Raw genomic sequence first — 16655 nt, forward strand, 5'->3', positions numbered from 1 at the left:
TCTCAAACCAAATTTTTCAACATTTCAAAACTGATTTTAGTTTTTAAAATGTTTGAAAATTAAAAATAAAATATTAATTTTATATATTTAATGAGGAAATAAATGCTTTGATACAAATTTTAAATACGGAATATGTTTGTTAAAAATAGTTGTGTTCACTTCTGAAGAATTCGATGACTACTGTAATGTATAAGTATGAGTTTCTTTTGAATTCTGTCAATTTTATTTTATCATCAAAAAAATAATAAAAAAAAAATTTTTTTTGGCTACATTCGGCTATAAAATATATAAGAAAATATGAAGAACGCGTAAATAAAACGAAATCGTTATTGGCACTCATACGGGGAAATTTACGGGAAATACGGGGACATTTACGGGTTTCACATACAATGTAATCAGTCCTACACATACAACGGTGGCTATGTTTACCGTAAATTTTCTCGTAACCTGTATAAATGTCCCCGTAAATTCCCCCGTATTGAGTGCCAATAGCGTTACCGTAAATAAAATTGAGCTTTATTGTTACCTATGTATAGATATATATGATTTTTTTAATCGCAATTTTTTGATAAATCACCTGCGTCAATAGATATCACATGATTTATAAAACCTATAATAATTATTATAGAAAAATAAAAACTCATTAAAAATGTACAATGATGATATAGTATACTATAAGCTTTACAACATATATTTTTCATGATTCCCATTATAATGAGGATTATGATGAGGACTATTATCATTCAGAACAAAATGATTTAAAATATGTAATTGATCTATGTGGACCTAAATTAACTTGTCTAGATGTAACAAGCTATATCCTAATTCACAAATAATGCCATTAATTAACAATAATTGCCAAAATCTTAAGCAACTTCGATTACGATTTAAAAGAATTGAAAGTGAAGATTTTAGAAATGTTTTTTCTAATATGATTAATCTCAAAGGGCTGAGGATTCAATGGGAATGTGAAAATTCAACTTTACCAATGACTTTGGTTGAGTCATTGGAACAAGTTGGTGGAACCTTGAAATATTTATTTCTTAGAAATAATTTAAAGCAAAATGATATTTCCTTACCAGACTCATTGGCTTGGGTAAATTTAAATTTTTAACTGATATATTATGCATTGAAAAAAATTTATTTAATTTTTTAATAAATTTATTTATTTTTCAGATATTTTCTAAATTGGTTGCTTTGGAGAGTTATGTATATTTGGTTTTTCACTAAGTCAACCATTACTCCAGTCGATAGGTAAAATTGAGAATTTGGTTAACCTGAGGTTAGGGCCTTACCCAGAGAATGATTATCCAGTGTTTGATAAAAATATCACTATGTATCAAATAGGCAATTCAAAAACTTTGAAAATATTACGTATTGGTTGGAATTGTGGTGTTACAGATGAATTTTTAATTAATCTTTGTAATAATGCTAAGCAATTACGAAGTTTATCTATAATTGGTACAAATATAACAGATAAAGGTATTATTGCATTTCGTATAAGTTGAAACAATTAGAATACCTCGTTTTTTGTTTAATTAATATTTATTCAGCTGATGTAATTGAAAAAAAAAATGAGTTTATCCGAGGGGCTATTCATTGGTGTAGTCATGGTGTCACTCTGAATGTAGTCATGGTGTAGTAAAGGTCTAGTTATGTAGTAATTGTAATTTTTTGACTACAACTTTTGTAGTTATTTCACGAAGTTATTTGTAGTTTTATGTAGTATGGTGTAGTATTTCGTAGTGTTATGGAGTCATTCGTAATAATAAAGAAAAAATAAAAGGAAAATGAGATTACAGTTCAAAAAATAAAACAATATTTTTTAAATGACATTAAGGTTGATTCCCAGTCGCATCACCGAACCAATATTTATGCCACGAAGGGCCCGTATATCAATAACGCTATTTTTTATTCCCGTGTCCTAAAATTTTTTGTGGCGCCACTGATGAAAAAACTAAGTTCTTTAGTAGTATGTGCGGCAACACACTAGCAAACAAAGTTTACGTCGTACACTGAAACCATGCTTGTGTTCATGTCTGTGTGCTGCGTTTCTCGCGAAATTTTTGAATTTTAAAGTTATTTATTTTTAAAACGCAACAGACGAAATACTAAAAATTTATATCAAAAATTTGTCTTTTCTAGCACTACTAACTGATAGAAATTTAACGTACTTTTCTGTTGCGTTTTGAAAAAAATTTTTTGACAATGTAGATAATTATTTCATTTAAACATAAGATAAAAAAAAAAAAATCTGTTGCGATTTCAGATTTCCAGAATCAACCTTAAAAAAAAAAAGTACAAATATTTTTAATGAAAAGTATTAAAATATAAAATCAAAAGAAAAAAAAATATGCACATACATTTTCTTGATGAACACTATAGTATATATTTGACATATAAATATATAAAATGATATCTATATAAAATATTATTTGATATTATTAAAGCGGTTTATTGAATATATAGAATAAGAAAATAAATACATTCCAATAAATTTAATTCTATCATTAATACCCCATATAAATAATCCCATCATATTATAATAATAATATTAATGATAATAATAATAATTATTATTATTCAATAATAATAGTATTAATAATATTAATTAATATATCAATAATAATAATAATAAAAACTTTAAAAGTGTAGTTATTGTAGTAAATGGTGTAGTCATTGTAGTATTGTAGTCATCGTATTTGGTTGGTGTAGTCAAGGTGTAGTTATTGTAGTTATTATAAGGTGTAGTAGGTGTAGTATTTGTCTTTTTTGACTACATTATGTAGTCATGGTGTCACTAAATCTGGCCGTGAATAGCCCCTCGAGTTTATCACTGATAAATCAATTCGAAGCTTATGTAATAAAAAATTGCGCAAATTGGATTTATCAAATTGCCTTGAAATTACTAATAGATCAGTGATTGAACTTGTTGAAAAAGCACCACGTTTAAAACATTTATACAGGATGAAGCGTAAATGGCGAACACTGAGTATACTACGAGATTGTACGTGAAATTTTAAATAGTAAATGTTTTTACAGTTTGGGTCTACGACGCTTTGTGACTGAGTTATTAACGTTTTAAGTTGACCAATGAGAATCGAGCGTCGATAATTATTATCATTATGCGTCTGAACCCAATATGTGATTACGCGCCAATTATATTAAAATATTTTTGCTTTTTAATTAATTCAAAATTCGAACGCCAGATAGAGCTAAATCATAAATTCATTGGATGATCTACATTGTATTACTCACACACACATAGCACTCAACTAATTATGATAAAATTATCATTTTATTCTAAAATCACATTTATTTTGATCACATTATGTGATTTATATTTTGATCACATTTTAATTTGAAAAACTTTATATTTTTTTGATCACATTATGTGATTATTCTATCAATTTTATCAAGAAATAAATCACATAATGTGATCTTACAAGTATTTTTAATTTAAAATCACATTTATATTTTTGATCACATTATGTGATTTATTTATTGATCATTACATTGATAGAATAATCACATAATGTGATCAAAAAATATAAAATTTTTGAAATTAAAATGTCCTAAATAAAAAAAGCATTGGTGTCATGGCTTCACATTTTTTATGATCATCCAAATTTGAACTTGGCTCTTTCCATTTTTCAAACTTAAAAATCATTTTTAATTTAATGAATCTATTGGAATATTAAATATCATGTCGTATAAATTCGATATAGGTTCATAATTGCATATACATATGTATTTGTTTTGACATATGTGATTTTAAATAAATATTTTATATCTGTCAAAAATATCAATGTCATAACCTTCAAACGATTTACCAATATTTGATTGATTTGTTATAAAATAAAAGAATAATTAATGTGTTATAAATAAAAACATTGAAAAATTAAAAAAAAAAATACATTCAACACAAAAAAAAAGATAGATTCATTTTGAAATATGGCAAACGCGAATCTGTAAGCATTGAAATCAAGATTTGTACATAATTAACAATAATAACAAATTATTGTTAATTAAAATTTTGAATAATCAATTTTTATTCAATCATATTATGAAAAATGAATTCATTGGTTTAAATAAAATCACCACATTTTTCAAAAAAAATAATTCAACAATATTTATAAATAAATTTAACAATTGTTCGAAAGAAAAGTCATGTGTTATTTTATATTAATAATAATAAATTTGTCCTACAATTGAAAATAATATGAAAAAATTATTTGACGAAAATTGATTATTAACAATTGTATTAATAACCTCGATAATAAATAATGATAATAATTTTTTCTTTATTCTTGAAAAAAAAAATCATGAGCTTATTTGAATCAATGAAATAAAATTGTACTTTTAATATATTTAAAAAAAATAGTTTACCGAGAATTCAAATTTACAATACTTTGTTAAATAATCAAATATTTTGTATTAATTTTACAAATATTGATTTTTATCAAAACAATTACAAAAATAAAATATTTGCTCTAAAATGTTCATATAATAAACAAATGGCTTATTTTTAATTGAATTTTATCTAATTTAAAGAAAAGATCAAAATAAATATTTTGCATTCATAAAATCGGAATTCATACATCAATAATAATAACAAATTATTGTGAATTTTATTTATAGTAAACTATTTCTTTTACAATAAATAAGATGATGACAGACCATAGATGAAAAATTGTTGAACGACAATTATTTATTAACATTTGCATATTGCCTTCAATAAATTTTTTGATAGAAAGACGTCAGCTAAAAATTTTAATTTACAATCTATGTTATTGTTATTGAGGTTAACTTTTATTTTATTGATACAAGTTGTGCTTTTCTCCTCTGGTGTAAATATTAAACGGAATTACTTTTGCATCATGCATTACTTAATGATAATATTATGCCTAGTACTTCGTCGGTACGAAATTAGTACCAGCAAAATTATTTCGGCATCAGATCAATGAAGGATACAAAAATCAGCATTGATTCATGTCAAGTAATTTCTCAAAAAATGGACCAAAAGGATTAATGCCGGAGAAATATTTCCACCAGAATTGCTCTTTTTTATTTGAAATAAATAGGAAATAAATGGTGTTGATTCATCATTTTAAAACACAATGCTTTTGTTTATTGTATAAAATTTTTCAGTAACTTTTTTTTATCATTGTTCTTAATCAGGTAATAATTTGGATTTTATTAGCACAAATTAATAAAAATAATTTGATCATTTAGAATTTTTGATGTTCCGAGTCAATTTGAAAAATTAACCTGTTTTCCATTTTCAATAACGTGTAAATAAAATAAATAATTTTAACATTATTAAAAAATTAGTACAAATCAAAAAGGCTTTTAATTTCATATTCGTAACTGTACCTAAGCATTCTATTAGTCATCGTCAAATTTTATTTATAAATTAATTTTTCTCTAATTAAAAATTTATTGTTTTTTTTGTTAATAACACCAAATATGACGTGTCATTGAATCTCTAGTATATAAAGATATAGCATAGAAATAACTGAGGCTTCCGTTTGATAATCAGGGCGATAGTATCAAAAATAAATCATATAATGTGATCAAAATATAAATGTGATTTTAAATTAAAATATCATTTGTCATAATTATGTGAATGCTGTGTATATGAGCCATGCAGTTTTAAATTAATCAGCAATTTATGATTTGGGCCTATCTGGTTCTAATTTGAATTAATTAAAACAAAATCTTTAATCCATTTCACGTAAACATAACATGGATTCAATGCCATACGATAATAATTCTAAGACCTCGATTCTCATTGGTCAACTTAAAACGTTAATAACTCAGTTACAAATCGTAGACCCAAACTGTAAAAAAAATTTACTAATTTAAAAATTTCACATACAATCTGTAGTATACTCAATTTTCCATTTACGTTCATCCTGTATATTAAAAAATACAAAAAGTAACATTCGAATTTTGAATAAATATTGATTTTTAATGAGACATCGTAAAAGACCAATATTTGTGTTTGTTTCCTTCAAAAATCGTAATGGTACTTTCGAATCATTAGCAGAATCAGTTAATGTTCATTTTGTGCCTCCATTTGAAGATTCATCAAATAATTAATAATATATGATAATTATTATTATTACTATTGTATTTTTTCATGGACATGTGTTTCAATTATGTAATAAATCATAAAACTACTGTTAAAAAAAAATTAAAAATTATATAAAAAAAAATAAATAATGTTTAAATTTAAATATTTATATATCATTAATTTATTTTTATTCTATTGTTATGTCATTGTTATAACAATTGTCAGTTGATAATAATAACTATAACAATCTGAATTTTTTTACATATCGGCAATATAAAATTTCTACTCATCGACAATAAGAATTTTATTATAATACGTTTACTCATTCACTGACGTTTATCATTATGTATTTATGTATTACCACGTGTGCTGACTGCTGAGTGTTGACAAATTAGTCTAATCAGTCTTTTAAAAGTCATTATTCGTTTTAGACTGAAAATTAATTTGAAATTATATTTAAAAAAAATGGGTAAACATGAAGTTGGAACTCCCAAATATATTGCCAACAAGATAAAATCAAAAGGACTTCAAAAATTACGATGGTATTGTCAAATGCAGTCAAATGTGTGAAAAACAATGTCGTGATGAAAATGGTTTTAAATGTCATACAATGTCAGAATCTCATCATCGTCAACTTTTATTTTTCGCTGATAATCCTCAGAAGTTTATGAAAGAATTTTCAAGTAAATTTTCTGATGGTTTTTTGTCTGTATTACGTCAATGTGGCTCAGAACGTATATCAGCAAATAAAATGTATCAACGTTTTATAGCTGACCGTCATCATGTCCACAGGAATTCAACAATGTGGTTAAGTTTCACAGCTTTTGTTAAATGGCTTGGTAAAACTGGTAAATGTGTTGTTGATGAAACAGAAGGAAAATTGTATGTAAAATATATTGACAGAGATCCAGAAACACTCGCTGCACAAGAAAAAAAAGCTAAAAAAACTAAAATGGATAAAGACGATCAAGAAAGAATGATGGATTTTATTGAAAAACAAGTTGAACAAGGACGTAAAGAAAACAATAATAATGCTGATAATAATGTTGTACCTTTAATACGTACAGATGATGATGGTCCACTTGTTTTGAAGCTTAATTTGCAACCAAAAGTATCAGTGATTGATGGATTGGCATGTGCACCAAGATCTGTTGAATCATCCAAGTTAAAAATTAAAATTAAAGATGAACCACTTGGTATTATTGAAAATGATAATTATCATATTAAATCATCATCATCATCATTAAGTTCATCAAGAAAAGGCTCCAAAAGACTACATGAAGAAATAGAACAACAGTCTGGATGGTTAAAACCAAATTTAGTTGTTAAAATTATCACAAAAACACTTGGTTCCAAGTATTACAAGGCCAAGGGTGTCATTCTAGATCCAGTACTAGAGTCAGGTTTTGTTGGAAAAGTTAAAATCATATCTCCAGATGATGCCAATGGCCATGTTGTTAAATTAGATCAAGAACATCTAGAAACAGTGATACCTAGTATTGCCAGAGAAGTTTTAATTGTCAAGGGTCACAAAACTGGTTCCATTGCTGTACTTAAAAAAGTTAGAACTGATGAATTCAGTGTTGATGTTGAGCTTATTGATAAATCAATATTAAAAAGAATTCCTCATGAAAATATTTGTAAAATTCATCAACTTTAATGTCTATGTTTAATGATTAATAAATAAATAAAGAAATTAATAATCATAATAATTCTAATTAAACTAAAGACTTTTTTTATTTTAAACAACTTTAACTCTTGTATTAATTTATTTCACTTTACAGAAAAAAAAAACGTAATAAACAATTGTAACTAAAGAAATTAAACAAATGAATTTTATGAAAAAATAATTTTTTATTCTATTATACTTGATGGGTTCATCATGAAAATTATATAAACTTAATTGTTACCTTATCAAAAGTGAACAAGACACTTGAATGTTTTATTTCAATACAAAAATTATAAATAATCATGTATTGTTTTAAAATAATTATTTGTGCAACTTTTTTTAAAGTCTTTGATGAGTCAAAAAAATCACTTCATCATCATGTATATTTCTAATGATCTATTTTTCACCTGCATATTCATCACGAATATTATGTGAGCCATTAATTAAAGTTTCTTCTTTAAATCTTTGAATAAAATCATCATCAACATGATTATTTCCATTTTCTGTACGACTCTGCATGGAATAATAATGTCATATATATTATTTCATATGAATGTAATTGAACAGTATAAAGATTATTTATTGGTATTATATTTAATACCAATAAATAACGACCAAGATTAGCTTGTTCACGTAGACTTCCAATTATTCTGGCATATTTATTAAGTGGAATATTATCATCTCTGTGTTCTTCAGCTTCAAGCCAACGTATTGCTGTTACTGTTCCTATTTGAATCATTAAAAAAATCATAATTATTATTAATTGATATATTATTTAAAAAAAATAAACAAATGAATAATGAATAATTAAAATTATATGATAGCTACCTGTTTTATCCTCAAATCAAAATGATATTTTTGTTGCAACAATATCAATTTTACGAACAATTCCATAAAGACGTATTATCTTAGCTGGTATACCACAAATAAAAAATGAATCAGGTGTACCATTGTACAGTTGTTGTACTGTAGCTAGTAAAATACAATTACTTTCTAATTTTTTATTCTCAACTAGTAGAGTTTGGACTGGATCATCCATCAATCCACCAGCACCATTAACAACTGCTGACGTATTATTTTTGCTTTCTTTCATTATTATCAATTTTTTTATGCAAGATATATTTAAACAAAAGAATCAATTAATTAGTTAATCAATTATTAATATCAATTATTTAATTTATAAGGACAAATTAAACCTTTTTTTTTTAACGGTTTCTTTTGTTCTCCAGGAATAACAAGGCTAGCAAGTCGCAACGCGCTTCTTGTTCTCGATGATATTTTTCGTAAAAATATGTAATATCTTGTCCATTAATATTTATTAATCCAGTTCCATTACCCCAAATTTTAACGGTTTCTTTTGATGATTTTCTTTGGCAATCTAATTAAAATAAATTAATCAAGTTAAATAATAATAGTGACTATTAAAAGTAATAAATTTATTTACCTTTGACAACAATAAATGGTCGTTGTACTCCAACTAAAAATATAACAAACAAAATTGAACAATGAATAGAATATTATTATATTTATAGTTGTTGTTGTTTTTGTTTTTTTTAATTCAACTTACAAGAGTTATCATTATTCCTTCAGTTTGTACTTTGATAATTTCTCTAAATTTCATTAAAAGATCCTTGGCATGAGCTAAGTATGGATGTTCAGCTAATCTTTCAGCAGAATAAAATACTAGTGATGAAAATGGTCTTCCTTCAATATCAAATTCAGCAGCTTTTTTTTTAGGATGTATTTTTTCTGGTTCATCCATTATTGGACGTGCTCTTGGATCAAATATACCAGAAGGAAATAAATATTGTATTGCAGCCTGTATAATTTAATTTAATAAATAAATATTAATAAAGTTATAATTAATTATTTATATTAATTAATATAATACTTGCATTAACATCTTTTTGTGTAAATGAATCTAGACCCATCATATTAGCTAAATGTCGTTTCCCAATTAAATATTCCTGAGTTTTTTTGTGAATAAATTCATCTAAAATTTAAAATTTCAATCAATTATTTGTCTTAATTTAACAATCATTAGCTTGATATAAAATTAATATAAACAACTTACCATGTTCTTTTGCACGTTGCAAATAAGCTTTCATAGCTTTGCTAAGTTTTTTTTGTTGTTTTGGTTCACCCTCATTGATAACATGATTAATATCAACTGATACTGATGAAAACCTTAGAATAACATTCTAGAAGTAAACAAATATATAAATTAATAAACAAATATTTTAACCGACGTGAACCTAGAACCGCCGTTCGTCTAAAAAAATCGTAGGTAGGCTGATTCGACGCGTCTTGAATTGTAGTTAATTGTAGTGAAAAGTGTTTTAATTGTAGTTAAAAAAATAAGGGTTAAATAAAGGGTTAAAAGTAAACTTTTTTAAAAATAGCCTTAGGACATTGCAAATAGGTCAAAAAGCTTCGTTTGGAATTGTAGTTAATTGTAGTGAAAAGGGTTTTAATTGTTGTTCAACAAATAAGGAATAAATAAAGGGTTGACTTATCAACTTTTTTGAAAATAGTCTTAAGACATTGCAAATAGGTCGGATAGTTTCGTTTGGAATTGTAGTTAATAGAAAGGGTTTTAATTGTAGTTCAAAAAATACTTATGAAAAATTAAAATTAAAATTTCGGAGCAAAACTCATATTAATATTTCTAGTTATCTCTAAAAAATTGTACGTAGTCTCATTAGACGCGTGTTGAATTGTAGTTAATTGTAGTGGAAAGGATTTTAATTGTAGTTGAATAAATAAAGGGTAAATGAAGGGTTAAAAGCAAACTTTTTCAAAAATAACCTTAGGACATTGCACATAGTTAAAAGCTTGTTGAATTTAGAATTTAGTGAAAGGGTTTTAATTGTAGTTTAAAAAATAAGGAATAAATTTTGTAGAATAATTCATATTAAAATTCCTACAATTTCTTTGCCCACTATTTTTTTAACTACAATTAAAATGTTTTTTACTACAATTAACTACAATTTAAGACGCATCTAATGAGACTACGTACAATTTTTTAGAGATAACTAGAAATATTAATATGAGTTTTGCTCCGAAATTTTAATTTTAATTTTTCATAAGTATTTTTTGAACTACAATTAAAACCCTTTTCACTACAATTAACTACAATTCCAAACGAAACTATCCGACCTATTTGCAATGTCTTAAGACTATTTTCAAAAAAGTTGATAAGTCAACCCTTTATTTATTCCTTATTTTTTGAACTACAATTAAAATCCTTTTTACTACAATTAACTACAATTCAGGACGCATCTAAAGAGATTATGTACGACTGTTAGAGATAACTAGAAAAATTAATATGAGTTTTGCTCCAGAATTTTAATTTTAATTTTTCACAAGTATTTTTTGAACTACAATCAAAACCCTTTTCACTACAATTAACTACAATTCCAAACGAAGCTTTTTGACCTATTTGCAATGTCCTAAGGCTATTTTTAAAAAAGTTTACTTTTAACCCTTTATTTAACCCTTATTTTTTTAACTACAATTAAAACACTTTTCACTACAATTAACTACAATTCAAGACGCGTCGAATCAGCCTACCTACGATTTTTTTAGACGAACGGTGGTTCTAGGTTCACGTCGGTAATATTTTAATATATTATGTTGTTTACATTTCTCATTTTCAATTTTTAGGTTATGCATAGAAGCAGTTATAAATAAATATATCAAAATTGTCATGACAATTGTTTAACAAGCAAAAATAAATTTACTTACATTTTGTTGAGTTAAATACGATGTTGATGAACAAGCATTACCTATATTTTTAATAACATTTCTGTAAACATTGGATCTAATAAAAAATCCGCATGATACAGTCAACGCCAATTCAAAAAAAATACTGTAGGTATATAACAAATAACACTGCAACAGCAACTGTCATTTATTTAATAACAATAACAACACTGAACAACACTACATGAATTTTTTACTTGTTTTTACTTATCGGCAATATAAAATTTCTACCTATATTTTAGTAAATTTTTTAAAGTTATATAATTTAGTTGATTTTGCCGTATATTATTAAATACCTACTTCAAATAATATAAGTATATATATATTAATATATACTTAGTAATAATATTAAATTGTATTAAATATAAATAAGTATATAAACTAAGCAGCGAGATTGCACTAGATTGTCTGCACTCTGCTGTTGTCTGCAGTCAGCTGCACCATATGTCCATATAGATAAGCACCTGTATTGAGATTTTGTGCCTTTGTAGTTCTTCAAACAACCGTACGTCGCTAGCGCCATAAGTGAGCCGGTGAGACGGAACTAGTGATGTGCAAATACCGGTATTTTATTTTTGATACCAAATACGGTACAAAATACGGTATTGATACGGTAATTTACCATTCAATACCGTATCAATAATCTGTATGTAAAAATACGGTATTAGTGAAATTTTCGATACCAATACCGTATTTACAACTATAGAGATGTTACTCATGGTATTGAAAAATGAAAAATATATGAACATAACTTGATTTTATTGTATAAATAAAAATAAATACATACGAAGTTATAGATGATAAATAAATTCAATAAATAAATTCAGTAAATAAATTATATAGCAAAATTAAAATATAAAAAAAAAAAAATATTTGTCCTTAAAAAAATAAGGTTTTTTTAAATAAAAAAAGTTAGTATTATTGGAAGAAGTATTTATATTAATAAATTTTCATTACACTTAATAAGTTTCTTTGTTATTATATCGGCTTTTAAAATAATAATGTCAATGTGGAATGTGCAATATAATAAAAACAGCTGAGCAATTGACATTTGACAATAAAACACAATATCAAATATGGCCGCTATTAATGACCAGTGCCACGGTTGATAATCTAGAAATTATATGAAAAAAAAAAAAAAAAATTTTTTTTTGCTGGTACCAAAAACAGAAAATACCGTATTTTCACCTATATAGTTGTAAAAATACCGTATCGAAAATTTTACTCGTATCTTACGGTATTTACATAAAAAAATCGGTAAAAGGCATATTGGTATGGTATTTCAATTTGATACCAAATACCGTATTTTACCGTATTTAATACCGGTAAAATACTAAATACCGTATCAGTCGACATCACTAGACGGAACCAACGGAATAGTGATGTGCAAATACCGGTATTTTATTTTTGATACCAAATACGGTACAAAATACGGTATTGATACGGTAATTTACCATTCAATACCGTATCAATAATCTGTATGTAAAAATACGGTATCAGTGAAATTTTCGATACCAATACGGTATTTACAACTATAGAGATGTTACTCATGGTATTGAAAAATAAAAAATATATGAACATAACTTGATTTTATTGTATAAATAAAAATAAATACATACGAAGTTATAGATGATAAATAAATTCAATAAATAAATTCAGTAAATAAATTATATAGCAAAATTAAAATATAAAAAAAAAAAAATATTTGTCCTTAAAAAAATAAGGTTTTTTTAAATAAAAAAAGTTAGTATTATTGGAAGAAGTATTTATATTAATAAATTTTCATTACACTTAATAAGTTTCTTTGTTATTATATCGGCTTTTAAAATAATAATGTCAATGTGGAATGTGCAATATAATAAAAACAGCTGAGCAATTGACATTTGACAATAAAACAAAATATCAAATATGGCCGCTATTAATGACCAGTGCCACGGTTGATAATTTAGAAATTATATGAAAAAAAATTTTTTTTTGCTGGTACCAAAAACAGAAAATACCGTATTTTCACCTATATAGTTGTAAAAATACCGTATCGAAAATTTTACTCGTATTTTACGGTATTTACATGGAAAAATCGGTAAAAGGCATATTGGTATGGTATTTCAATTTGATACCAAATACCGTATTTTACCGTATTTAATACCGGTAAAATACCAAATACCGTATCAGTCGACATCACTACAACGGAACTGAGCCGAGACGACCATCGAACACAGCTCTCATATTGCGCATCACCTATGCTTTCCCATATGATAAGTGGGCTCAAGTGGGCTGTTCGGATTTATTACGGTGCCGACAATCTCTCCGTTGCAGTCATACTCCTCGAAAAAAATTTTTTGCGCATGTCCAAATAATCCGTTCGGTTCACATGTATACACAATGAATTTGTGTGCGTTGCCGAATGTTTCCGAGCTCCCACTCGAATAATAATTCGGACATGCGCAAAAGATTTTTGTCGAGCAGTTTGATTTCTGAGTTTGACGTTCCCAGTTTCCATATTTAGGCGTTTCCATATGCGATTTACATAGAAATTGATTTTACAGCCGCCATGTTTACAAGCGGAAATTTTTAGCTTATCGTGACTCGTGAGCTTGAGTGAGCTTCAGCCATCCATTTTAGATATCCAAACCTCATTTTACAATTCACAACGCACCTACCTACTTTCTAAAATCTATATAAATAAATGTAGAATAAATTTATCTAGTATCTCATACGCGTTAATTGTAATTCTGCGTTATACGTTAAGTATTTATACGTTTATACACACCCCGTTAAAGTTCAGTTCATGTAAGGTCTACAACGATCTTGAAAAAAATTACAGGCAATTGATTTGCTGAACATACTTCAATACACAATATTCAATAAGCATAGCTTCATTAGTCATTTCTATTTGACAAGTTGCTGCTTAAAGTGTTTTAAACTACACCATTTCATTTACGTTCATTGGAAGAAAAAGGTATATAAATTGCAATAAATTTTCCAACAAATTTTTAAAATTTAGTATTTGAAGTTGAAATAATTGATCCATTTTTTTTTTTTTTTTTAGATTAGCTGAAAATAAAAAATGAATACTAATCTGGATAATTATTTAAGTCCCACCGAATGTCTTGAAAAAAATATGTTAATTCCAAACGAAGAAGTAAGTTTTGAATTTTATATTATATCAAAATCAAGTGAATATATAGTTGATTAATTGAGTTTTTAGCTGCTCTAATTATTTATTGTTATTTGAATAAAATAATAAATTAATTTTTTTTATTATAGCTCAAGGCACGCGACGAAAATTATTATCTACGTAATGAAATAATGGAAATCATAAAAGAAAATGATGACGATGATGAAGATGAAAAAAATTTTGAAAATCCCATAATGGATAAGGAAAAAAAAGAAAAATTAATGGCACATTATGATATGCTTATGTTCGAAATGGATCACCAATTTCGTGTTCATCCACATTTCGAAAAACGTAAGAAAATAACAACAGTATAATTTTTAATGATAAAAATTAAATTTCGTATAATTATAAATGTACTAATGATAATGATTAATTAATTTTTCAGTATGCGAAGATTTTCGGAACAAATTTGTTTCTTCAAGCTTTACAACATATATTTTTCATGATTCCCATTATGATGAGGATTATGATGAGGATTATTATCATTCAGAACGAAATGATTTAAAATATGTAATTGATCTATGTGGACCTAAATTAACTTGTCTAGATGTAACAAGCTATCCTAATTCACAAATAATGCCATTAATTAACAATAATTGCCCAAATCTTAAGCAACTTCGATTACGATTTAAAAGAATTGAAAGTGAAGATTTTAGAAATGTTTTTTCTAATATGATTAATCTCAAAGGGCTGAGGATTCAATGGGAATGTGAAAATTCAACTTTACCAATGACTTTGGTTGAGTCATTGGAACAAGTTGGTGGAACCTTGAAATATTTATTTCTTAGAAATAATTTAAAGCAAAATGATATTTCCTTACCAGACTCATTGGCTTGGGTAAATTTAAATTTTTAACTGATATATTATGCATTGAAAAAAATTTATTTAATTTTTTAATAAATTTATTTATTTTTCAGATATTTCCTAAATTGGTTGCTTTGGAAGAGTTAGGTATATTTGGTTTTGGACTAAGTCAACCATTACTCCAGTCGATAGGTAAAATTGAGAATTTGGTTAACCTGAGATTAGGGCCTTACCCAGAGAATACTTATCCAGTGTTTGATAAAAATATCACTATGTATCCAATTGGCAATTTAAAAACTTTGAAAATATTACGTATTGGTTGGAATTGTGGTGTTACAGATGAATTTTTAATTAATCTTTGTAATAATGCTAAGCAATTACAACGTTTATCTATAATTGGTACAAATATAACAGATAAAGGTATTATTGCATTTCGTAAGTTGAGACAATTAGAATACCTCGATTTTTGTTTAATTGATATTTATTCAGCTGATGTAATTGAAAAAAAAAATGAGTTCATCACCGATAAATCAATTCGAAGCTTATGTAATCAAAAATTACGCAAATTGGATTTTTCGAATTGCCTTGAAATTACTAATAGATCAGTGATTGAACTTGTTAAAAAAGCACCAAGTTTAAAACATTTATACATTAAAAATACAAAAGTAACTTTTGAAGTTGTTGAAGAAATATCTGACTCAATGAGACATCGTAAAAGACCAATATTTGTGTTTGTTTCCTTTAAAAATCGTAATGGTGCTTTCGAGTCATTAGCAAAATCAGTTAATGTTCATTTTGTGCCTCCATTTGAAGATTCATCAATTAATTAATAATATATGATAATAATTATTATTACTATTGTATTTTTCCATGAACATGTGTTTTAATTATGTAATAAATCATAAAACTACTTTGTTAAAAAACCATTAAAAATTATAAAAATAAAATAAATAAGGTTTTTTTTTTTATTATATTAAAAAATAAATAAGGTTTTGATTTAAATATTTACATGTGATTAATTTATTTTTATTCTATTGTTATTTCTAGTTAAATAAAATTATTGATAGTTAAAATGATACCCATGTAGCTTTAAATAATATTATTTATAAATTGTAATATAATTCCAAGTGTTTCATACAAATTTTCATGCAGTTTTTTAT

General features: G+C 25.8%; 2 protein-coding genes and 1 pseudogene across 3 annotated transcripts; 2 read left to right on the top strand and 1 right to left on the bottom strand.

Moving 5' to 3' along the window:
• The first annotated feature begins 6455 nt into the window (after positions 1-6455).
• LOC122860089 lies at positions 6456-7739 on the top strand (annotated as a pseudogene).
• A 52-nt stretch (positions 7740-7791) lies between these two features.
• On the bottom strand, positions 7792-12050 carry LOC122860075 (28S ribosomal protein S9, mitochondrial-like). Of its 2 annotated transcripts, none has more exons than XM_044163729.1 (8): positions 11496-12050; positions 9823-9949; positions 9644-9741; positions 9316-9567; positions 9193-9225; positions 8945-9126; positions 8577-8834; positions 7792-8474 (listed from the first exon to the last, which is right to left on the bottom strand). In XM_044163729.1, the coding sequence occupies exons 2-6, from the start codon at positions 9854-9856 to the stop codon at positions 9067-9069; spliced, it is 477 nt and encodes a 158-aa protein (XP_044019664.1). In that variant the 5' UTR covers positions 9857-9949; positions 11496-12050; the 3' UTR covers positions 7792-8474; positions 8577-8834; positions 8945-9066. The 2 variants fall into 2 exon arrangements, with proteins under 2 accessions (XP_044019664.1, XP_044019666.1); XM_044163731.1 differs by lacking the exon at positions 11496-12050 and adding an exon at positions 11227-11250 and having other exon boundaries at positions 7957-8474.
• Positions 12051-14786: 2736 nt separating this feature from the next.
• LOC122860076 lies at positions 14787-16503 on the top strand. The gene is made up of 3 exons (XM_044163732.1): positions 14787-14982; positions 15077-15528; positions 15609-16503. Exons 1-3 carry the CDS (start codon positions 14823-14825, stop codon positions 16323-16325), a joined length of 1329 nt encoding a protein of 442 aa, XP_044019667.1. The 5' UTR covers positions 14787-14822; the 3' UTR covers positions 16326-16503.
• Positions 16504-16655: the final 152 nt, after the last annotated feature.

This window comes from Aphidius gifuensis, unplaced genomic scaffold, assembly GCF_014905175.1.
Source record: "Aphidius gifuensis isolate YNYX2018 unplaced genomic scaffold, ASM1490517v1 Contig6, whole genome shotgun sequence".
Classification (NCBI taxonomy): domain Eukaryota; kingdom Metazoa; phylum Arthropoda; class Insecta; order Hymenoptera; family Braconidae; genus Aphidius; species Aphidius gifuensis.